This window comes from Typopeltis vanoorti, chromosome 4 (genome assembly GCF_054136105.1).
Source record: "Typopeltis vanoorti isolate ZY-2024b chromosome 4, IOZ_Tvanoo_1.0, whole genome shotgun sequence".
Taxonomy (NCBI): Eukaryota; Metazoa; Arthropoda; class Arachnida; order Uropygi; family Thelyphonidae; genus Typopeltis; species Typopeltis vanoorti.
Window position 1 is genome coordinate 57,828,921 of NC_143552.1, and position 25,526 is coordinate 57,854,446.

Consider the following 25,526-nt stretch of genomic DNA (forward strand, 5'->3'; position numbering starts at 1 on the left):
TGCAGTAGAGAGTATGTTTATGATTAGGTAAATATGACATGTTCATTTTCCAAATTAGGAAAGACACGAAATATTTTAAGATTTATAAACAGTGTATAATTTTGAAATGTGTAATATTATAATTTTTATTTAACTAAAATTTCTGAATAATTTGTAATAATAATTTTGAATTATTATAAATTGATAATAAGCATGATATGATCATTTTATTGAGTTATGTCTAAATAACGCGCCATTATTATATATGCAAATCAGAAAGCCAAAAACGTATTTAGCGGAAATTCGGCTCATGAGTGGGATACTAAACTTCGAGCTCTGTCAATTGATATTGTGGTTAGGTAAGTCCACACTTATGTACATTCGGAAAGACCTTTCTAGCACATGACACAATACACCCTCTTATACCACCTTCTGTAGTTTGCATGGTGGTAAAATATAAACATGGCTGACAGACTGATATCATTGAAGTTTCAACAGAGCGCTGCCTTGCTATGAATCTTTCAGAACACCTACGTCCTATAATTTTATATTTCTACCCTTTACAGGATGATAATATTTGTTTTTTTTCATCGCATCATATTCATCGGTTTGTGGAATATGTTGTAAAATCAGTTATGTATGGTCCCATTCTTATCCATTTGAGAACCTATGAGATATGCAGTGTGTAGTTTGCTATTCTAATAAAATGATCAGCATACATTATTGCTATGACTTCATTCAAAATTTTCTGAAATAATTTTCGAAAGTAATAGAATGCCACATTAAATTCTTCCTGTTATTAGACACAAGAAGGTTCTACATGGTAACCAAAGGCTTACTTACTCTTTAATGCATTTCTTAAAGTGAAGACAGAATTATTACAAAAATGTAATAATTCTGTCTTCGCCTACTATTATTCATCTTAAAAGCATGAAACCGATTACAGAATGAAGCAAACATAAAAAAAAAGTTATGGCGAGTACTCCAGCATGTACTCTTAGAGAATATACAGCAAAATATAGAAAGCTAAGATTCTGGAAACAATACAGAAGATAAATATTTTCTTATCTATATGTATATATATGAAGAAGATTAAATATTTTGGAGGCTTCTAAGAAAATTTGGAAATGAAGGAGAGTGCTACAAAAAGAATAAAGAATACAAAGGTGATATATAAGGATATTTTTATGTTGCTCTCACTCACGAAAGGTTATTTACAAACCTGTAGTACATTGTGTACCATGGGTGGGCTTGAGGATTTTTTTTCTATTTTTATCAATTTTCTATTTTTATTATTTTTTAATGGTATTTTAAAAATTTTCCATATTCCGGAAACCTTGTTCCAGAGACCAAATATGGAATTCTTTCAAGTCACTTCAGGCATCCAATAAACGGAGCGGTGGTCTCTCACCTAAAAAAAAGAAATAAACAAAATATACGAGCCAACCAGGACTCAAACCTGGAATCTCCTAGTCCCTAGTCAAACGTGTTATCCGTTGTGCCACTTTTTTTTTTTTTTTAGTGAACTATATATTCTCTAAGATAAATCATATATACATCTGTACTGCGAAATAACATTCATATGCAATCATCTACAGAATTTCTTCTATTATATTACAAGTGGCAGTTATAATCACATACAAAACTTTCACGTATGTTACATAAAATTCGGCGTTTTGTAATTTTCCTGATAGTTTTTTTTTTAACTTGTAACACTGAGTTCGCTGTTTGCATTGAAGTAAGAGAGCACTCTTTTTTCCTGCGGTAGGAGATCTGTTCCAAGTGACTCAGGCGCTGTTTCCTCTGATGGAGGTGGAGAGCTAATATACTTCCGATTTGCCCCATTTCCACTAGGAGTGATGAGGGTGTCGTTCTGTTGTTGGTTGGAGGGTTCGTCTGATATAAGATTGGAGGTTAAGTGTGCCCATTCTTCTGTAGTCATTCTTCTAGACTGGACTCAATTGGTGATCTCCTCCTGGATATAGTGATGTAATTTCGATATTGTTCCGGGACTGTCTTCCCTTCCATATGCTTGATCGCACCTGTGAGCCCAAATTGCGTACATCATTATGATTAGAACAATTGTTTGCACCCTGTTTATATGTTTTCCTTTTAGCCAGAATAATATTTCTTCATTGATTAATTTGATTTCGGGAAGCCGTCTTTTAACGGCTTTCCAAGTTACTTCTGCTTCCTTGCAATATAACATTAGGTGGTATAGTGTTTCCGGTTCCTGGCAAAACTGACATGTTGCATGCCCTTCAAGGAGTGTACCTTTGGCCACTATCCACATCTTGGTTGGTAGGCAGGCATGGTGCACTTTAAAGAAGGTTTTATACCTTGATGTATTGGGAGCTTGAAGATATTGTTTAATACCGGACTGAGTGTGATTTGTCCTCTTCTTAATTCTCTATGTTGTGGTATGGGATTTGGTTGTTCTGCTTAGTTTGTAGTATGTTCGTTTTGTTTTTTGATGAGCTCTGTCACAAATACGTATCCCTCCGCCATCTCTGTAAACATTCTGGGAACTCTTCCGTGAATCTCTGGCATTGTGCTGATTATTCTTTGTGGAAGGCATTTCTGTAGGAATGCTATTGCATATCCGTGGTATGACTTAGTGTTTGCTGTTTCTGCAGTCTTCGCTCTGTTGATAACTGTTTTTAAGTGGATATTAAGTAGACCTAGACCTTCGGCTTCTAATTCGTGAAAGAGCGTTGTTCTCCTCATCGGTTCGTACCGAGAGCCCCAGATGTAGGTGGCGCACAGCCTGTGGATCTTGTCTGCCCATGATACGGGATGTTGTTCACTTTGTACCAGATGCGAGAGGATAAATATATATTGCATATTCGCGCTTTTCCTCTTACAGATAGTTGTCTTGGGCGCATAGTATTTATTTTCCACGCAACAGCTGCGTGGAGTTCTTTCCACTGTTCTTCATACGTTTCTGGGGCTGCCTATTTTAACTCCCAGAACCGGTAAGTATTCCTGAGTTCTTATGCCTTGAGGAATCTCAGGGTTCTTTTCCCATTTTCCTATTAGCATGCAATGAGATTTATTCAGGTTTACTTTCAGGGCCGAAGCTCTTGCAAAAGCCTCTAGTAATTTCATTGACTCTTCTATGGATGTTTCCGTCTCTAGGGTTAATGTGATGTCGTCAGCATATGCCAATATTTTTGCTTGGCTCTCCCCGTGAATGTTTGTTCTCTTGATTTCATTGTTGGAGTTGATCGCTCTGATGACTGGTTCTAGTGCAAGGACGAAGAGGGTCATAGAGAGGGGGTCTCCTTATCTCACTGAGCATTTCATTTTAAAAGATGCGGATAGCTTCCTGTTCACGATTACCTGACTTTCTGCATTTTCGTAGAAAGTTTGCAGCCAGTTCCTAAATTTTGGGCCAAATCCTATTTCCTCTACAACTTTGAATATATATACGTGGCTTATGGTGTCAAATGCCTTTTCTATATCCAAGTCTAGTAGGACACATGGTTTGTCGGTCAGATTGTAGTACTCATATACTGATCTTAAATGAGTAATTGTGTCTGCTATGTTTCTGCCCTTAATTGCACAAGTCTGTGCGGGAGATATTAATTTCTGTAGGTACTTCTATATTCTATTGGACAGGATTTTTGAGATGATCTTGTAATCGGTGTTTAAAAGGGTTATCCCTCTCCATTGATTTATGTCTTTTAATTTCTCCGTGTCCGAAGTTTTCGGGATAAGTGTGATGTACCCTGTGTTGAATCTGTCTGGCTTTATTTGTTTTTCGTATATTTCTTGCGTCATTCTCATAAATAAATGCTCGAATTTTTGGAAGTAGTGCTTGTAAAATTCGTTTGTAAGACCGTCTTCTCCTGAGGATTTCTTGTCTGGTAAATGTTTTACTGTTTGCCTGAATTCTGCTGCTGTTATTGGGACGTCAATTTCCTCCACCTCCTGCTGGGTTATCTTAGGTATGAAGGGGAGGAATTTGTTTCTGTCCCGTTCCTCGCTTTGTTTTTCTGAAAACAGTGTTGCGAAGTATTCGTGAATAGCATGCAGTAGTTCCGCATCTTCTTGAATAATTTTCCCATCGTAGTGTAAACATTCTATTCTCTTTCTTTAGTAATTCTTCGAAAATCCAAGCTGTGGATATTTTTCCCTCATCATTTTCTGTGGTTCTTAACCGGGAGCGGAGCCATGCTCCTTCTATTTCCTGAAGTTGTTGGTTTTAATTTTTTCTCTAATTAGATTTATTTCTTGTTTAACTTCTGGTTTGGTCCGATCCATGTAGTACAGGCTGGATAGTTTCTTTAGATCTGTCTCTCTTTCTTAGTTTTGCTGGTGTTTTCTTTTAGTGCTAATTTGTATGGCTGCGTTTTTAATTTTTCTTTTGAAGGTTTCCCAGGCTATGATTGGATTGACTATTTATTCTACATCTGATATTATATTTTGTAATTCTTTGTTGAATTCTTCATCTTTCGTTAAGTTCTGATTAAATTTATACAGTGGGAAATTTCTGTTGACAAATTTTGTTCTTTTTTCCTTGTAAGGGGGTTGAAATCCTGCTATTACCATGTACTGATCGCTGAAAGTTACAGGGATATGTTCAACACTGTTCGCAGTGAAGCCTCTGTATTGGGACAGGTAAATCCTGTCGATTCTTGAGGCATTCCCAGGAGCAAAATGTGTGAACTCCTTTTTTCTTGGATGCAGGAATCTGAAGGCATCTGTTAGCCCACAATCTACAAAGGTCTTGATGTGTCCTTTCTGTGACGCTTGTGACTCTTTCTCCTGATCAATGAAGAGCTGTTCCACGAAGTTCATGTCACCTGCAATTACTGCTATATTCTTCTGTTGTAGATTTTCTTTGATTATCTGCCAAAATGTTGTTTTTTCTTCACGTTTTGTTGGGCCGTACACATTCATTAAGGTTATTATTTTATTGTCGAGATGTATGTCAACTTCTAGGGTTCTGTGCCTGACAGAGACTTCGTGGGACAGCAGTTGCATGTGTGGTGTCTTTTTGATAAGGATAGCTACTCCTCTGCTAGAACTACTGCTGGCAGGTTCATCGATTAGGATGTAGTGATGGGCGAGTCTTTTTTCTAGTCGTGTTATTGGCTCTGGCGCGTGAATTCTTGTTTCCTGCAGCATTACGATGTCTGGCAATTTTTTGTGAATTTCATTGATCAGCAGGTTTTGGCATGCTTTGGTATTTATCCCGTTGCAATTTAGGCTCATTAACTTCATTTTGGTTCAGATTTGTTCTGTTACAATTATTCGGGTTGTTTTATGTTTTGCTTCTGGCTCTGGTAGTATTTGGCGTGACTTTAATTTTTGTTCTTGCTGTGTTTTAGGAGCTACGCTTTGTGTTGCTGGCGATTTGCTACTTGTTTCCCCTTGGGATTTTGGATTAGGGGTTATTTGTGATTCATTTGAGTTTTCCTGCATATCACCTGTACAGTTCTTTCCACTAATCCCTTCCCTCGTTAATAGCTCAGGGCGACTTACTGGAATTTCATTTTCTCTGCTTCCCCCCCCCCTTATCGTTTGATATAGACATTTCTGAAACAGTGGTTTTGTTGCCTTTTTGCAACGTGAAGTTCTTTTCTTCCCTGTCTGTTGATGAGTTGTTGCTTCCGTTGTTATTCTCCCTATTTTCTTCTTTGCCTTTGTTATGCCCATCTGTGTCTTGCACATTCTCTTCTCCGCCTTCCATGTCTGGGGACTCTTCGTTTTGCCTCAATATGGAAGCGTACGTGCTACTCTTGCATTGATCTGCTGCATGACCTATGCGGTTGCACTTTTCACATTTCGGCTCATTGCAGTGTCTGCGTAGATGTCCGATTTTTTTTATAGCGGAAGCATGATGGCGGTCTTCATGGGACGACGACTATTCCCATAACCTTTTTCACTCGTATAATATATGGGATGTCGTCAATTTTTGCACCTTCGTTGAGTTCTATAACTAATTTGTTTTTGTTGCTTAGACATGAGACCAGTCATCATTTTTAATTGTCGTTATGTTTTCCAGAAATTCTATTTTTCCGAATCTTTCAAAGTGGAGAGCAACCAAGTGATTTGGTATGCGGGGTGGCATCCAGTGTATTAAAATTTCTAATTTCCTACATGCATTTATATTAATAATTTCACAGGTGCCATTCCTCACTTGGATGTTCCCCATGCTGACAAATCGTTCTTTAACGGTCAGTTGTTTGAACGACAGTAGAAATACATAATTGTATTTTAGATGACCTAAATGCCACACATCACTTCCTTTAACTTTGTTTTTCGTAAAACTTTTAATTATGTCCTCCTCGGTGTAAGGACTGCATTTTGCGTCACCTTTAAGAATACAGTTTTAGACCAGTCTATTTCCAGTGGTAAGTTTAGCGATTTTAATAGGTCCTGCGAGTTAAAACCTTCAGACCGATTTTCTTGTTCACTATCTACTTTAGGTTCAAAATTGTTATTTCTATTCATTATGCTATTCATATCACGAGGTGGTTGAAACAAAAAGGTACTTACAGTTCTTTCTTGGTTAACCTTCGCATTAACCTGCGAAGCTAAGGTTGATCTTCGGTCTTCCTCTGCGGCCTGCAGCTTGGGGGTCGGGGCAAGGGTCGCGCGGGTCACTAACAATAGGAAGCACTAGAAAACACGTCTGCACTCTATGAAAGCTAATCCGTTGACAAGTCCAAAAATGATGAGAATATAATAAGGATCAAAAATCGACATGTTTAAAAATTGTTCATCTCGAAAAAGCATATGATGATTTGCCGAGAAAGCTGTTGCATGACACAAAAAATCTGTGTGGTGTAAATGAAACCTCATACAGAGCGATATACTTGTTTTGCAAATCCGTTGTTGAACTGAAGGATGTACAGGAAGATGATCTGATGTTAAATCAGATGCAGGGTAAGGATGTACGCTGTCTCCGCACTTGTAACTTAACCTGATATTTGAATAGGATACGTTAAGCTTAGCTCTTTACTGTATGCATATGAATTTTTTTTTTTATTAAATAGATTTGCTGTAAATCTGTCATTAGTCAAATTAAATAATTGCTTTTACACATTTTGTATGAAAATCAGGCATTTTAACTATTTCGGCATAATTTTTATTGAATATGGCAAGCAAATATGAAAAACGGATAATAGAAAACTTTGGCTAGTATGGTGGGAAGCCAGTTGAATAAGTTTATATAGAATAAAAGAGAAATAAACGACCATGCTAACATTGTATAAGAGGTAATATATGGAGTGAAACTAGCATTATATAAACGTGTTCAAATCAGTTTTAACATATGACCCAAAGATTTTTGCTAGACATAAAGCAATCATCAAAGACTGTTGACCTCGGAAATGATGAAGTAAATCAGTGGAATGAATAGATGGTATCTCGGGCGGCATAAATCATATTAAACATTAAGATAACAGAAAATAATTTATCATTATTAATATTCAATAATGTATACGCAGAACTAATCAAAGACAGTAAAGCCACTTGGCTAGAATGGTAGATTAACAAAAACTTTAGAAGCTTAGGACTGCTTAAGATCAAAATTCAGTTGCTGATCAAATGAAGCGTCTGACAGGTAATAAACCATTCTGGAAGAAAGTTGTTGATTGGAAATTAATCGTGAAATCTTAATTGTGGTTGACTGTCGCTCTTTACTGCTACATCCTAAAATGTACACTAGAAAATGATGGTGGTGGTGGTGGTAGATTACTTGAAATGGGGGACTGCGTATTTCATATTCTCTAGAATCTTGGATATTTCTTGAAACAAAAAAAATGCAAAAAGTAAAAGTTTTAGAACCTGAACTAAAAGTATAGTTTCACGATAATGTAGTTGTACATCCTGTATAATAAATCGTAAATCGAAGTGATTTCTTTATATTTTAATTCTCTGACCAAAATCAGTCAGTACAAAACGTGCCGCGTTAAAGGTTTCCTATTATAATTTACAGAATTCACTTTCAAACAAATAGAGTTTGATCTGGGTGCGAAATTAAATTAATCCACTGTATATCAATTACCAGAATCTACAGCTTGTATAAGGTATAGATTCTGGTAATTTGGCAGAACCGGAGCACTTTAGCTTCTCATTACATGTTTGTGTATTGTTACTTGAAATAACTTAATGAAAAAGACTTGGAGACCTGCCGCATATGTATGCTTAATTTTCTATTCTATTTGCTTTTATTATTTCTTTTTCCTTTTTAGAGATTTCAATTATTTACTGGCCTGATTTTCCGAGTGAATAGCGTTTCCGCTGTTCACGTTTAAAGATTGAGTACTCCATTTCAGCTGTGGAATAAATGTTTGTGAAAGTATTTGGGTGGTATACGGCTTTCATCGCCCAGTATGGGACTAATGCCCTGCTTGTTAGAAGCTGACATGACTTGAATAAGTACCATGTTTAGCTTGTAAAATAGTGTTTCCAAGTTTTGTAACTCATAATCACAAACTGTACTGATGAGCCATTGCTTTACAAATATCATGAAGTTATATATATTTAAAGTACGAAGTTAAAAAGCACTCGTTATGTTAGGTTTGTCGTAACATTAGTTCCGCCGGTCAAGAAAATAGCATTGCAATATTAGTCCACCAAATATTTGCAGTAGTCTGTATGTTGATTGGCTTCAATGTATTATAGTTTATGCAGTTCTACCAATAGAATACTATATAACCACATTACTTTTAATCGATTTTCCCCACCTTAAAACTATCTTTTGACATGTTTTGCGCTTTGTCAGATTTTAATGGTTTTGTAAATAAAGTAGCATAATGGCTAAATCCATTTTTCTGCTTTGTTTTTATTACTGCTAATAATTGTTGTCAATTACTGTATTTTTTATTTAATTTCTTATTCACCAAAAATATAACCTAAAATTTTATAGACGTAGATATTTTAGACGACATGAAAATAGAAGAGGGGGGGGGATGTGAAATACTATTTACATATCACCGAGATATTAAAATGAAGAAGCAGCATTCATGATGGACAAATGATGATGATGATGCGGTTGAACATGAATGGAAAGAGATTATTTTTTTCCCGGAATATATTCGCAATTATTTCTTTTGGATAATGGCACCCCTGATACTTATGCTGTTCTCTTCGAAGCACAGCATAAGTCCCTTGCGACTTGATAGAGAGAATCCAGTATTTGCGCCAATGTTGAAAATTTACTCAAGTATTGCGTTTTTTAACTGTAAATAGTTTGATTATTTTTATTTGAATGTTGATGCCATCAGATCTCTCCCCTTGGAAAAAGAAACGATATTAAAGCATCAAATCTAAGAAGGATGCGGAACAACTTCGTTCACAGACAAGCCAGAGTGAGGACTGTCATCACATCTTGTGTCAAAATGTTTTGACTTAATTCAAAGAAACTCCTAATCGCTTACTTAAAGGATTTTAAAGGAGATAAGCGATTCATCTCCTTTAATGGACAAGTTCGTTCATTTGTCACATCTTCATCTGTCTCCAAAAGAGAAAAGATCCAATTTTCTCTCCGAAAGCAAGTTTTAAAGAATTTCGGTGGTAATTTTAAGTTTTCAGAACTAGATGCATACTCTATTATTACTATTATCTAAAATCTACCAGTTTTTGATTAATAAGAAATCGCTGAAGGGCACAGTATACAATTATACTGTGTAGTGTTACTCTTCAATAACGCAAAATAAGCAAGTAATAATCTAGAATATATCATACTCCATCCAGATCACAGAAACTGATATTTATATTTTAGACGTCTTCCGCTTTTGTAACTTTGCCGTCAATAAATTTATATGCATTATGAAATTGATTTCGTTTGTTATATTTGAAAATATCAATATTGAAAACATTAAAAGTTTATATATCTCGTGATAATGCCGTCAAGAAAAAACATTTTCTCTCTTTGCTGATGCGAAGAGTTTTTTGTTGTTTCATTTATGAGTCAAGGATAGACAAAAGAAAAATTCGAATGTAAAGTAACACAACACTTGTCTATGCACAAACACCCTTTTATTCATTACTATCGAGTAGTAAACCGAACCCCCCCCCCTAGAAATGCAACTCCTCGATATAAATAACTTCAACTATCAGAGTTTTAAAACTTTTTTTCTCTCCTTTTTTTGACCTCCACAGAGGCTTTAAATATCGTTCTATTAATCATACGACTTTAGATCCTCTCTATCTTTCGCTCTTCCACTTCAAAAATCTGTCACCCGAAGCAGGCGTGCATAATGGAATGATGTCTCGCATTTCACATTAGAGGCCGACCGTTACATCAACGACTGGATACACTATGGTGTTCAGGACAGGAAATCTGAGTGGATATCACTAAGCGCTCTTTGCGCTTCAGGAATGCCTTTAGTCAGACTTTCACATCTAATATGCAGGTGGGCAGCAGCAACTCCAGAAATTTTTTAGAATGAACAGACTAATGAAATTGTGAACGATATCCTGCAAAGTGTAAAAAGTTAATTATTTTATGTTCGTCTTATTATTATGTGTACTTGCATCGTACCATTAACTTCCTTGGTATAATCATGAACAACAGCTGCATTGCTTGCAATAAAATATATTCAACGATAGCTTCTCACTAAAGATATGTGTTCATAAGATTAACACATTCCTTGTCTTTGGTTCCGAAATTGTTCTCTACTGTATATTTCTGAATGAGAAATATTTCCCTCCTATAAACCTTACCTATTCCTATCAAGTTTGAAGATTCTTTATGACAGAACATGATTGTAATAAACAAAAAAAAAAAAAAAAAAAAAAAAAAAGCATTTATTCTAACAATCAAGAAGAAAGTACGGATAAGCAAACATTTGCAACAAGATGGATTTTCATTAGTACACGTTTCTTTGTTGCATTCTGTGTTTTTAATTTTTTGTATCGTTTGTCTGTAATCTTGACAAAGAGCTACCAGATATTTGGGTAGTAGATCTTATTGGTTGCAATTTTTTTTTTTATTTGTTTCGACAACAAATCAAGTTAATTTAAAATTATTTCTCTCATAATGAAAATACTTTTTTGGCACATTCGCAATCGTCCCAGTTTGTGTATTTTAAGAGGACGCCATTGACTATAATTCTCTCTATTATTCAAAGAACGTCATCGGTAGACAGAGTCTAAGCGTTACAAACGCACCATCGCTACAAATACAAAATGAGAGAATAGCAGCCAACTGTATATTAAGACGACGGAAATATTTTCAATTTTCTATTGAATAAAAATTATAATTTTAATTTATATAACTATATAATTATACGATAATAATATATATGTATGTATCATAAACAAATAGACATATATTAAAATTAACAATTTTAATACTGTATGCATATTGCAAAAATCATTCTAAAGCCACATGTAATACAATTCAGAGAGCTGGTAAGAAACATTCTAGTTGGCTTCTATCGTGTACACGCGCGCACGTTCGCACACTCACACACAGACAGGAATAATAATGTAGAGATCCCTTGAATCAGTGAAATAATGGTGTTTATTGGTATAAATTAAGAAAAATACAGATAAAAAATACAAAAATAATAAAAATTTATTTACTATGGAAATTTAGAATAGCTGATAATATAGATGCTAAATGACTTGTGGAAATTTGATCTACTCAATTAGATATCAATTGGGTGTGTCAATAAATATCTGATTAGCCTAAAATCTGGTCTGCGACTCTGTCTCTTGTAGCACTGTGTTAAAAAGTTGTTTTTCGCGTTATTTAATTTATGTTCTCAGTCTTAAAGTACGCAGTAATGTAATATATATATAATATATATTAGGAGGAATAATTTTCGGTTAAAATTTCGGCTGAGTAGCATAAATGTTCGTGTTTTAATTCCTTTGAAGACAACTAATATTTGTATTAACAAGTAAGTAAATTGTGTGATATTGTCATGAAAAGCTATGTTTCACAATTGAGTTTCCCAGGCCACATTTCATATTTGATAGTCATCATCGGCATGTGAGGCAAATTGTCCATGAAGACCTTGATCATGATCATGATTCCCGTTACATATTGTGATATTTCACTCTCACTGGTGACGATGTATAGTTCAAATCGGTAGTTTTCATGCTAATATGAAGAGAGAATTTTGCAAGTATTAAGGGATGCTTCTGCCTTGATTTTTGAGGAACTGAATTCATGAAAGTGAAGTTTTGTTTTTCTTCTGTCGGTTGTTTTTTCACTCCAGTTATGTCTTTGAGAGAGAGAGAGAGAGAGAGGGAAACTCTTCTATCTCTTATGATGTTGGCTAATGCAGTCGTGTTGATAGCATTGCATGGATCTTTGTAGATCCGTGCGATAGACATTACTGCTTCCACGTTGGGGATCTATTAGTTCAAATTATTTAACGGTAGCTTGTTTCCTTTTTTCCAGTTCATAGTAGATACCGTCAAGTTGAGAAATGGAAGACAGTTATATAGTGCATGTACGAGGGTGTTCTCGTACATGCATTGTATGTACGAAATTCTATCAAGTAGTTTGTTTCATACAGTTATCTGAAGCAAAAGTGTTGTCTCCCTTGAAATGAATAAAATTGAATATCGTGAGGTTATAAAATTCTTTGTAAAAGAAGGTTTAACGCCAAAAGAAATTCATTCGAAGTTCATAAACGTTTATGGGCACTCTTCTCCTTCGTTTTCGACAATTAAGAAATGGGCTGCAGAATTTAAATGTGGCCGTACCAGCCTTGAAGATGATCCACGTGAAGGACGTCAAAAAAGTATAACAACACCAGAAATCATTAATCATGTGCACGATATGGTATTTGATGACCGGCGAGGCAAAGTGCGTGAAATTGCTGAGACTATAGGCATTTCAATAAGATATATTTTGGATGAAGAATTGCATATGAAAAAGTTTGCTCAAGATGAGTGCCGCGCTTGCTCACAGCAGATCAAAAACGCACTCGCATGAAAATCTGTGAACAATGCTTGGAGCGTTTTAACAAGAATAAAACTGATTTTGTGCATCGATTTATTACTGTGAACGAGACTTGGATTCACGATTGCACACGAGAATCCAAACAGCAGTCAAAACAGTGGACAGAAGCCGGTTGTTTGGCGCCAAAGATGACAAAGTCGGTTCCATCAGCAGGAACGGTCATGGCATCGGTGTTTGGGGATGCTACATTTGGTTTATTAATTATCATGAAAAGGGTAAAACAATAACCGGGGAATATTATTCCGATCTTTTAACTAGATTAAACGAAAAAATTCGTGAGAAAAGACCCGGCTTGCAGAAGAAAAAAAATCACATTTTTTTGCCAAAATATCGAGTGTTTTGACAATGGGAAAATTAAGGGATCTGCAGTATGAATTGTTGGAACATCCACCCTGTTCCTCAGATTTGGCTCCCTATGACTTTTGTTTCTTCCCAAAACTAAAACTTTTCCTCGCTGATCAGAGTTTTCTTCGAATCAAGAGGTGATTGCAGCTGTAGAGGGGTATTTTGCAGATCTTACTGAGAAACACTACAGGGACGGGATAATGGCGCTGGTGCATCGCTGGAATAAATGTATGAGTCTTAAGGGAGATTATGTTGAAAATTATTTGAAATTATAAATTCGTTTTTTCATTCTTAGGCAGAGAACTTTTCTGACCACCCTCGTATTTACTCCTGTAAAGTAGGTATAGTTTTGCGTAACTGAAATGCAACATAATGTCATTTCTGCTTTGAGCGTCACATTAAACGTCTACTGATATCTTTGTATTACTGATTCATTAAGTATTCATTCCTGATTCATAAATATTGATTACTGATATTCTACAAGAGCATCAGTAATTAATGAATAATTAGTAAAATTATTCATTAATTACTGATGCTCTTGTAGAATATCGGTAATCAATGAATGAATAATTAATGAATCAGTAATACAAAGATATCAGTAGATGTTTTTCGATATTTTAATCGGTAATGAAATAGCTGTAGATGTCATTAGATATTTTAATCAGTATTGAAATAAACGAATCAGTAATTAGATTAGCGCATAGGAACTAAATTCATGAAAGCGAAGATTTTTTTTCTGTTGTTTTCTCATTCCAGTTATTATGTCATTGAGAGAGAGAGAGAGAGAAAATTCTTCCATCTCTTATAATGTTAGCTACTGTATCAGTAGATATCATTTTAACCCGACAGCTTGATTACTTCGATTAACAGATTATTGGATAATTCATTAATAGGAATAACTCACAGTATTTCTAAAGAGAGTTCGTGTCTTTTTAAAAGTGCAATACCGCCAAGGTAAACTATAGCCAAAGGTTATATAATATCCTTTATTTCTATAATTTTTCTATGTCAAATTCTAGCATTCTATTCTGTTTCTTCAACTATTCTAATGTTGGTTTTGCTAAAAGTCTGAAGAAAGAAAGTTTACTGACATTCTAGAAATGGTAAATATGAACTGAGAAAAAGCACAACGTAGCCAATCGAAAGAGCCGTCTTCATAAACATTTTTCTTGTAGGATAAAACGTAAGAAAAAAACTTTTATAACGGATTTTCAACGCATGTAGAATTTTCTTCCTAGAAGCTCGCCGCAAAATAGATAAAATGAAGAAATGAAGAAAACGCCGAAATGAAGATGCTGTTGACACTAATTGCGGGACAGGGAGTGTCAATTTAGGTTCAGGGTTTGGTTTGAGCTGGTCTGGTTAATCAAAGTCGAAGCAGTTAAAACAATGAGATCAGCAAATGAGACCACTATTGCTTACCGGGTTGCTCAAGTGGATAGTGTCTTCGTTCTCCAACCAACATGTTTCAGGTTCAATTTTTGGATTTTGATTTGATTTTTATGACGCAAAGACATCAAAGATCATACCCAGTACACAGGTTACAGCAGTACATATGGTAAACGGTTAGTATGACAATCACAAAAGGGCGCGATTCGAACCCGCCCTTTTGTGATTGTCACGAATTGTTTGATTTTGATTGTCATGATTGCTTTGTGAATGTCACTCTCACCACTCGGCCAACCAGGCTGGCGAAGGTTCGAATCCCACTACCAGCATGGATGTTTGTGAATTTAAGCGAGAGATGAATTTCATCCTGCCCCCCCATCCAGTTGGAAGCCTGGGGTGGCTTGAAGAAGTTCCATGTTTGGTCTATAGAGCAGGATTCTCTGATTGTGTAAATAAAAAATATAATGAAATTAGAACAGAACAAAGAAATCTAAGCCCCATCTATGATACTAATGTACGACTGGCTTACTACTTTTCGTAGATGGGAGTCATATATGTGTGTGTGTGTGTGTGTGTGTGTGTGTGTGTGTGTGTGTGTGTGTGTGTGTGTGTGTGTGTGTGTGTGTGTGTGTGTGTGTGTGTGTGTTCATTAACTGCATGTGTTCCCTGACCCGTTTATCTGTTTTGCAAGAATTGAAACTCTAGTTTCTGCAAGGAAAACCCTGCCACCTCCTGGAAAAATGTTTCTGGAGGAGCGGGAAGGAAACTCTGTCACCCGCGATTGGCTAATTCGCTATCGGTTGAAAAGTTGTTACATTAGGCCATTTGGCCTAAAACGTTAATGGAAAATGAGATAGGGTGAGAGTTGAAGAGGGGAAAGAAAAAATAGTTCAGTTGCCTTGTAATTAAAGTTAAAAACCATGTTGGTTGGCTGCTATCTGAGCCTTGAATTAGTCCGATCTGTAGCTGATATGACAAAGTTTTTCCTCTGAGGAACATTTTTTCCCCTCCCATAAACAAAGAAATTGGCTGAAGAATGCATGCAGTTGTTTTCTGGATAAGTAGTGTGCCTCATGGGCTCAGCTGCCTTGCCACTAAACCAATTAGTCATCTCTGCTGTGGGGCAGAAGAAAGCGTGTTATCGTCGTTTATCTTAAATAATAAGCTGTATTGCTATTTTACGAACAAAGATAAATCTGTTTGCCGTTATTAATCTTATAGTGATATTGACAATAATAGCCAAAATACGCTTGAAAGAGAAAGAGAGATAAGGCGGGGTCTTACAATAAAATAAGATCGATGTGATTATTAATCGTATATATTAAAAATACAGACTTCCTTCTTCTTCCTATTTGCTGAACAAACGAAACCTGCTTGTTAAAAATGTCAGTTTTAACAAACCAGGGTTAACAAGCAAAATGGCTAATTATATTAGGAAAAGAATCTCATGCACTAAAAGTATTTTAGTGCATGAGATTCTTTACTGCATGAGAGCGTTCTGTATTTCCCCCTCTCCTTTCCTTCATGAACACATGAAGGAAAGGAGAGGGGGAAATACAGAACCTTACTGAAATTCTAGAAGTATATCACTTTCAAAAATTTAAGTTATAAATCAGATGTCATCTATTAGTCCTTTTTGATAAAGGACTTCGTGTATTAAGAGATCATCTTTGAGTTTTTCTGTTTAACATTGATTAACATTATGGTTTGCAAAGAAAACATAATAATTTGGACATCCTGCCAGTGTGTGTGTGTGTGTGTGTGTGTGTTGAACATGTTAAACCTGTACTTTTTCCTTAACTCGTATTCTGCTCCATTCCGTACTTCTCATGCCAACACGTTGGTTGTTTGACACAATGTGAATGCTACTGATGCAAAGAAGAATGGACTGTTACCCTGTTATTTGAGATTTTATTCTCGAGGAAAAGGTAAGAGAGCGTGTTCGGCGATGGTCGCATTATAGTATGGTTGTTTTTTCTAGTAAATAAGTCGGATAAAAATCAATAATTAATTATATGAGTTCATCATTGGAGCCTAACGTTCAGCGATGAACGTAAAGTGGCCTATCTCTACAAGTTCCAGCTTCCCTCATTCTGTTTTGTTTTTTTAATTCATGAAATTTGTTCCATACTTTCTAGTGATTGCATATGTTTCTATATTCTTCTAATGTTTTGTAGCAGCTAATATTTCAGAAATCGATGTGTATTTCGGTATCACGAATGAGAGTTACAGTAGAAACGCACTAGTAAAGAAACAAAGTTATTGTTGCCTTTCAAAATACGAAAGACACACCCATATGCGCGCTCAGAGACCTGCACAACCCCCTTATGACATGCTTCATTAATGAAAACTAAAAAGCCTTTATTTTTTCAGATTTTTTCCTTTTTTTTTTTTTTCGCCAGCATTCTCAGCGAGCATTTTGCGTCTTATTGCAGTTCTGCGATAATAAAGCTGGCATTTTTGCAATAACGAGCACTTCCAGTGGCTAGCGTCTTAAAAGATAGAAAGATAATTATATCAAAAGAACCGTTTATAACCCCCACTCGTAAGGCATAGACGGCGACCAACAGTCCGAGGAGGAACGCAGTTAATGGACCTCATCAGTGGTTGTAACGGCACAGCAAGATATCTGAGGTTCATTATTTTCTTAACGACATATTTTAGAGTTAGCTTTGTCACGGTAAGGAACAGAAAAAGCAATGACCCGCCTAGCTCACTTATTTGGTACTTCTTCATAACTGTCTTTTATGTCATGGAAAAAGACATCTTATGGTTGGTAAAAATGTTTGAAAGTAGGAAAGCCTCAACTAATCGAATAATTGTTTACGAAGTTCGTCAGAATACGAAGTTCAGAAAGCGTTACATTCTGACTTAATTTAGAACAATATAATCGCTGAGTTTGAGGTCCTACCAGTAAGACAAGAAAAAGCATAAGTCCAGATTGTTTTGTAAGAGAAAGTTTCTCATTAAACACGCGGAAAAAAAAGACTAAAACCTCTTTATAAAACCGAAAAGTTGGTCATATCAGTCTTTATTAAAATATGAAGAAAGATTTTCTTTTAGAAAGGAGCTTCTTGTTTGTATGCTGATAACCAATTTACATGCGTTGGATTCTGTGTATTTTACTAAGTGCAGTCGGAACAACTCCTGCGTCCTTTGAATGAAAAGAACTGACTTTAAATCTCGTGTTAACAGTGATCGAGTTCAGCTTCCTACACCTTAAAATATAGTCATTTTAGAGCTTCAGTAAAACAAAAGAAAATATTTACTCTGAAACATTTATTTTATCACATTGAAATCATGAAACATGAAGGTTATATAGAAAACACTACGTAAAACTTAGCACACAGAATCTGTTACGCTTAATCCGTGTCGTATATATAGAAATGAGTACGATTCATATGAAACGGGTTCACCGAACTTTCACATATTTAGGTGCCGAGTGTAGTGCGAGATTAGTATTTATTAGTGTAGCTGTCTACGCTATCAATATTTGTGACTGAAGATTTTACTTCTATTTGTACTTCTTTTTTTTTTTTATCACGCAGTCGCTTATCACATTACCTACACTGAATTCAGATCTGAATTTCAATAAAAGGGCTGAGAAGATAAATTAAAATATCATGTTGATCATAGATATTATATATGTATTTTTTAAAATTATTTAAAGTAATCGTCGCTTCGCTGATTCATTTTTTTTCTCTCATGTTTAACCTTAACATTACAAAGGCTCCCAACTTCTAAACTTCTAGCTATACAATGCCCAATGTTTGTTCCAGCAATTTAGATTTTTCTCCTCGCGCAGAAACAGATCCCCCCCCCCTCCATTTAAAATGTTTTTATTTGCAACTAAACGAAATTTATATATATATATATATATATATATATATAAATTCCTATCACATATTTTTCAGTAAAAAAAAAAAAACGTGCACATCTCGATTTACATAAATCATATATTTATTAAGTAATTTGATTAATTAATATATTTCATTACTTGGGTATTAGTTATGCATAGTTAATTCACTTGTCTCTGTCACTGAGAAAACTGGTGTGCCTGAAGAATACACTCTCACGGTAAGATCGGTTAATCAGCACCTTGTGGACGGTCTTCCAAAGCGCAACTTAGGGGATTGACACTCAACCTTTTCATTCGTATGTCTTAACTCTTATCCAACAGACTACTGTCAGTTGTCAGTTGAATAAGAGTGAAAGTGAATCCCTAAAACAAAAATATTTGTACCAAACTATAAAAACAAAATCGTGAAACTACCTAAAACGAGTTCGTTTCCCCACAGAAAAGGCAAACGCTTTCTCCAATATTAGAACAAAAAATGGGCGGTGTAAATTTATTTTTATTTTTTCAGGTTGCTTGTCATATGATCTATGGGTTAAGTTAGGTGGATGAGAAGAGATCAGGGAAGTGGGGGACCGAAGACCCGTGAAATGACAGTCGACCGCCCGGAACGCTAATTGGAGTCACATGGCATCGTAAAAGATACTCCGGCTTAAGAACACACTGAACTGAAAGCACGGCAATTTCATCGCTTCCACATGTTGAAGGGAAATCGTGCCGTTATAAGCCTCGACGTTTTGTACTCGCTGCAGTCTCTTTTCTGACAAGGCTTCAGTCGATTGTCTTGCAGTAACACGGAGAGAGGGTGGAGCAGACAAGGCGGCCTTTGACAACTGACGGTGTCGCCTAGTGGTTGGAGAGCGTGGGCGATTTGTCGCAGAAAATGTGGATCGCTTTCAAGAAATCCTGACCTTTCTTTATTTATCAGTTAATGAGGGCTCTTTGAGTATGAAGCCGTCAGACTGTGGCGGTGAGTATCCCGCGTCTGAAAGCATTATGCCGTCATTGTTTTCAGGTCTGCACGTGCACTTTCCGGTATCCGCTACGTTCATGGGCTGCATTACATTTTAATCTGATACTATACAAACACAAGTGAACAATAATTAGAACAGAAATATATATAAAAAAAAGAGAAGTAAATACTGTATCTATAGACCACGTGACAGTTAATGCTTATACTTGCTTGGTTCTGCTGTCGTCCAAATGCTGGTATGACGTAAACATTCAATGTGCACCATTTGCTGTATTTGTCACTATGAATTCGGCTTTTTAAAGCATGTTATTCTAGCATGACATCATTCTCCAGGACATATCAATGAAAATCAATGAAATACACTAAAATAAAAACAAAATATTCTTGAAATCCACGTTGTATTCTTAAAGGTTAAGACAATGCCTACGGTTCGTTCAACTTCTAGCGATTATGATCATCTCTCTGAGAATTTAAACTATACACTCTTTGAAAATTGCGAAAAGTATGTTTCAGCAATTATGTTATCCTTTCACTTTAAAAGGCACAACAATCACAAACCAATACCTTTCTATTTTTAATATGTATTTAATCCAGTAGATTTGCTAATTTACACAAGCGAAAGACTTTTTGATGAAGGCCACATAGAAACGGGGTCGGGGAATCCATTCTGAGCAATTTGTCAAATCGAATTTGAATTGGGCTGAACAAAGGGAGAAAAGTTAATGAGAAAAGTTAAACTCGATTACCTTCTCAAGAATCTGAAGGAGAATTCTTGAGATTATTTAACTTGGGAAGAACAAGTGGAGGAAGTATGAGGGAAAATATGCTAGCGGCTATTGCTGTAATACTACCCCATGATGTTCTTGACAGAAATGTGAAAAAAAAAAAAAAAGAAAGAAAGGAGGAAAAAGAAAGGGGAAAAAAAAAGATGCCGAGATTGATAGAATGCGATGCTAATTCCAATGATGAAAAACAACGAAATTCAATGCCGATAACAAGTAAAAATGAATCGCGTAACTGTCTCTTCACAGAAGCAAGAAATTCAATCTAAAAAAAAAAAGCCTGAAATGAAAACCCAAGAGAATTCAAGCTGACTTAGATATTCAAAGAAGATTACAATTAAACAACAACATAAAGCTTATAAGGTCTGAAGCTACACGTGAAGTCGCTTTAAATTTTGATTGCGTCGTTAGGTACCTCTGTGCTGCATAAATTAATATTGAATAATAACGATAAGTTAAAACTGTGTCCTAAACTTGATGCGTCCATGGAAAATGCCTTGGTATTTTCCTTCCCCCCCCTCAGATGATTCTCTTTTGTGATCATTTCTTTTTTAATGAAATTTTACCTTTCTTATGAAGAAAGGAAAATAAAACGTTTGGCTTGAAGGCTAACTTCATGGTATTAGTGTCGATTCCTTCTAGGAGTTCATTTTCAGGTTTTAATGTTCTATAAATATTTCCATGGCAAATGTGGTTAGCGTATTCGCTCTCCAGCCAAAAGGCTGCTGGTTCGAATCCTGCAGTGGGCATGGATGTTTGTGATTGTCTTTGGAAATAATAGTGGTGGTCGGCGGTAGATGGCGTTGATGTAGTTGTGGTCAATTGGTGGATTGAGCTGTGGAGACAGTTGTAGAGCAGGTGCCCTCCCTCGATGAGTCTTTGGACTCCATGGAGGCTTCAAATAATAATAATAAAATGTTCATCTGAAACAGCATCAATTATTCCTCCGCTCAGTACTAAATCCATTGGAACACGTCCAACCGCCGCCCAAACATCCCTTCACAGTACATTGCGAAACCCACAGAACAAGTTTCTTTTCTTCCTTCTTCATCCCTGTTACTGCTGTATTGGGAAACAGTCTCTTCTCTTATGCGTTTCCCAAGGAATATACAATATACAGGCTTTTAAATCAAATGTAATCAAGTTTCTCCTTTCCCAAGCCACTACCCATACATGGTACTATAGGTTGATTAACCAATCTCTCGTGCATAGGCTCAACATAAAAATAAATAAATTAATTAATTAAATTAAATAAATAAAAACTACGTGACTCTCGGTGCCAAAAATGATCTTAAAAGTCTAGCGATATTGGTATGTTTTCGTATTTTGAATACTAATAAAATATTACGATATTAGCAGTTAGATATTTTCGAACTGATTTCAACAAATAGTATAAAATTCTTCACGTTCTCCAATTTCTCTTGAAAACCTCTATCTTCTTGTACTGTTCATCTTTACTCCTTCTCTTAAATGTTCTGAGACAGTGAAGTTTGTAATGTTAGATCGTGTGTTGTTGTAATGTGAATATTTGTACATTGCCTAAAAGAAACAGTTTCATATGAATAAATCCCACCTTTAACCTACCTACAAATACAGCATATGTATTTGTAGGTAGTTCACCAAAGATATGTTTCAACTTTAAATGCTTCCTTCCTTTCTCTCTCATGAGTTAAAACAGTCTCCACGCAATTTTCTCCCTCTCATCTTTAAAAAAAGTTCATTTGTTTAAGAATGCCTAAACATCTGATGCTATTCACCACAGAATTGCATACTAGCATCACACTATTTAGAATGACGCAGTATGAAGCTGAGATCAACGTACCGGCAACATGTAGTTTCATACCTTGCTACGAAAAGCATTCCAATGTTAATACCCACTCCTGTCAGAATACTTGACATTTGTGGTAATTCTATCCATTGGAAGCATTGCTGTGCTGTTGTCAGATCTACTCTTTCATCAAATGAAAATATGATCCATCGCTTCAAAGATTGTCTTTGTACTTTTCCGGAGTCCAGCATCTGTCTATCATCATAGTACCATTGTGATCATCGTTTAGCAATAAAATCTGCTATTACAAATTTATGAGATATACAATTATCTAAAATCCTTACAGATGCCATCCGCCACATATACTAACTACTCTTCTATTCTGTTCGACCTCTTCTGAACAATTCTAGTCCATCTGTGGATGCGATTTTTTTAGAAACGTATACGACTAATCTCAGACCTCTTTCTATGAAAATATTCTTCCATTTTTTTTTTCATTTAAAAACTCAGTATGCAATGTAGTATCTATCTTAGCATTTGGAATCCTAATCAAAAGAGACATTATATAGTCCATTTTACGTCCGTGCTGTACAGCTCTTTCTGCATCATTATCGAAACTGTATTTGGATGTCGTGTGTTCAGATACCCGAATATTTTTGGAAACAGCGTACTGCTCAGAGGTTGCAGATATAATCCATGAAACTTACTGCTAGTGGCAAAAGTTTGCAGATTTCCCCTTATTCTAGTTGGTAACTTAAACCGATATATGCATAATAGTCATTTAAGACATTACTAAAGTTTTAATTTGGTCAAATTTTCAGATAAAACGAATTTTTAAAGCACCTTCGTCATAAAAGATATATTTTTATGCTGTTTTAGAAAACGTAGTAATTAATTCCCGAGAAAACGAAGAAAAGATGGGGATATAAATTTCGTTTTGATTTCATTTTACTCAGTGAGTAGATTTCAGTTAAGTAATCGAGATCATTTTTTTCTTCGAAACGCGTTAATATCAAATAACAATCAAAAGTTTTTTTTTTTTTTTTTCTGAACTGAAAAAGTACTTGTAACACGAAAGGTGGGAAAGCATTAAAACGCCCTCAAAAGCGAAATGAGTGTTTCGTTCTATCACACAATAAATGACAATGGTAAACAACAGCTTCCATCTGCCTTTCATACCAGTACCCAGTAAATAAATCCAATTTAATGATAAAAATCACGAAATATGCATTCTGAGCGTTGTATTATATATTATCCAATAGAGGATGTGAACAAGAAAACGCATTCATTATTCTTAGAGTTTATTACTGTTTTCTGGTGAATTAGTTGTATTAACGACACTTTGTGCTTTACAATGAACTACATCTGAGTCATAGATTCCAAAGGCAATTCAGATGTTGTCATCGTTAATTGAGAACTGATGGCTAGATAGAAAGCAGTCAGATTCTTAAATCTCAATCATCTCTTTATTCTATAGCTGATACCTGGCTGCAGCCGCGAACTGCATACTTGTAGTATGGTGTAATCTCAAGCATGAAAAAGGCCACAGGCTGTAACGTTAATGCTGTGTCTATAACTAATGTTTTTCGTTTATACAGAAAGTGCTGTGTAACCATTACTTTAAGGTATAAAATGAAACAATTCCCATAAAACTAAAGTTATAGGATTAAAATAAAGTTCTAGGAGTATCAATATACTGTTCTTTGGAAAAACATGTATTTCTGCATCTGGATCTTTATCACGCCTCATCCTTCCTTTTTTGAACTCAATGACCCATCACGACTAAGCAACTTCATAGAAATCTAATTAATGTCATGGTTGGGAGAAGAGTAATCTATTTACATATTTTGTAATATTTGTAAATTGCGGGTATTCTCTAGCAATTTGTAAATTTTGCAGGATGACGGGAGAAAAACCTGCTTCCTTATGAGAGCAGTTATCTTTAGTTAAATAGTCCAAAGGTTTCTCACGTGTTAGACAAGATTCGAATTCAGGGATTTCCAAGAGAACATCATCCATACTGTCTGAATTAGGGAGGCTCTGGACCTTTATTGGCTATCTCTCAATATGGTTAGTAAAGTCTAATTTTCTATGATATTAAATTACTGAGTGATGCAATCCAGCTATGTCCAGGCAGTGTTTTGGCAAGTTTCCGACACGGTTTCATTATTCCATTTCGTAGTATTTTTGCTTCATAAGAGGCTTTTTAAAAGGACGTTTGTTTATAATTTAGGTTAGCAGATAGAATTAAATACATTTAAATTAGTTTCTTGTAATCATAAAAGTAACACTGCTCCACAAACGAAGTTAAATATAATCATACGCTTCAACAGGAACAGATTGTACGTCTCTTCTAGTTAGGAAACTAGACTTAAATTTGCGCATTCTGGATAATAACGCTATATTATTCCTGTTCCCCCTCGCCCTTTTTTTTAAAAAATCCTAGGTTTTTTTTTTCCCCATCAAGAGATTGTTATCGATGAATAATCATATTACAATAAGTATCCAATCATATTTACAAGGACACTTTTTGTATATACATGCAATTAAAAATAAGCATAGCTTACTTACGATTTCTTTCTTCCTCCTTTCTTCCCTAGATTCCAACTTCTTCGTCAACTCGGCTTTGAAACCACCTTCTGGTGCACGCGCGGGATCGTCCTGTGCCAATAAGTCCATCAGGTAAGCGATGTAACTTGTAGCCAGTCGAAGGGTCTTGATCTTTGACAGTTTTGTGTCTGCCGGTACGTTCGGGATACAGTCCCGTAGTTCTGCGAAGGCGTTGTTGATAGACTGAGTTCTCCGTCGTTCTTTCTTGTTCGCCGTCACTCTTCGTTTTACAACACGTTGGCCACTGATAGGAACCATAGGCATTTCGCAGATTCCATAGTCCATGCTGGGGACATGGTTCACTGGTGTAGAGACGATATGTAGCGGAGGTGGCGGAGGTTGTCCCGGGCTCTGTGAAAAAGGTGGAGGGCTGTATTCGGTGCTAGCGGGAGACATGTCTGGACTTTGACTCCCGCTGAACGACCAGGTGGAAAAATACGAAGGGTCTGTTGTTGGCGCGTGAGGTTCAAAACGAGTGGCGTAATAGGTGGGATATAGAGTGTCCGGTGTGTGAGACGCGGGGAAGGGCTGTGAGTAGCCGCCCACGAGACTCATGATACCCTGGCAGAAACCACTTAGCACTGTCTTAATACAAACCAGAAGCAGTAAGTCCGACTGATGCACGTGCGCCGTCTCTTGTTTCCGTTCGGAAGATTTTCGAGTACGGACAAGTGGAAAACCGAAACTGCTTTGATCCGTGTGGTGGCGATTGCCGTCTCTGGGTTCCCAACAAACAGTAATGACTCTTTTAATAGCATCCAATGAAGTCCCACACATCCCTTCTAGCAGAGGTAGGAGGCGGAGGAATAAAGCTGTCGCCTGCACGTTGCCAAGGGAAACCAGAACCCGGATGCTGTTGACGGAGACAGATAAGAGAATAGGCA

General features: G+C 36.0%; 1 protein-coding gene across 2 annotated transcripts in view; it reads right to left on the reverse strand.

The window, feature by feature from the left end:
- LOC150107334 (heart- and neural crest derivatives-expressed protein 2-like) overlaps positions 1-25,319 on the reverse strand; it is a 56,396-nt gene extending 31,077 nt beyond the window's left edge. For both annotated transcript variants that reach the window (XM_090391199.1, XM_090391198.1), the window contains exon 1: positions 24,604-25,319. In XM_090391199.1, the coding sequence (XP_090247325.1) occupies positions 24,604-25,197 (594 nt within the window). In that variant the 5' untranslated portion in view covers positions 25,198-25,319. The remainder of the gene's footprint in view (positions 1-24,603) is intronic.
- Between the last annotated feature and the right edge of the window lie 207 nt (positions 25,320-25,526).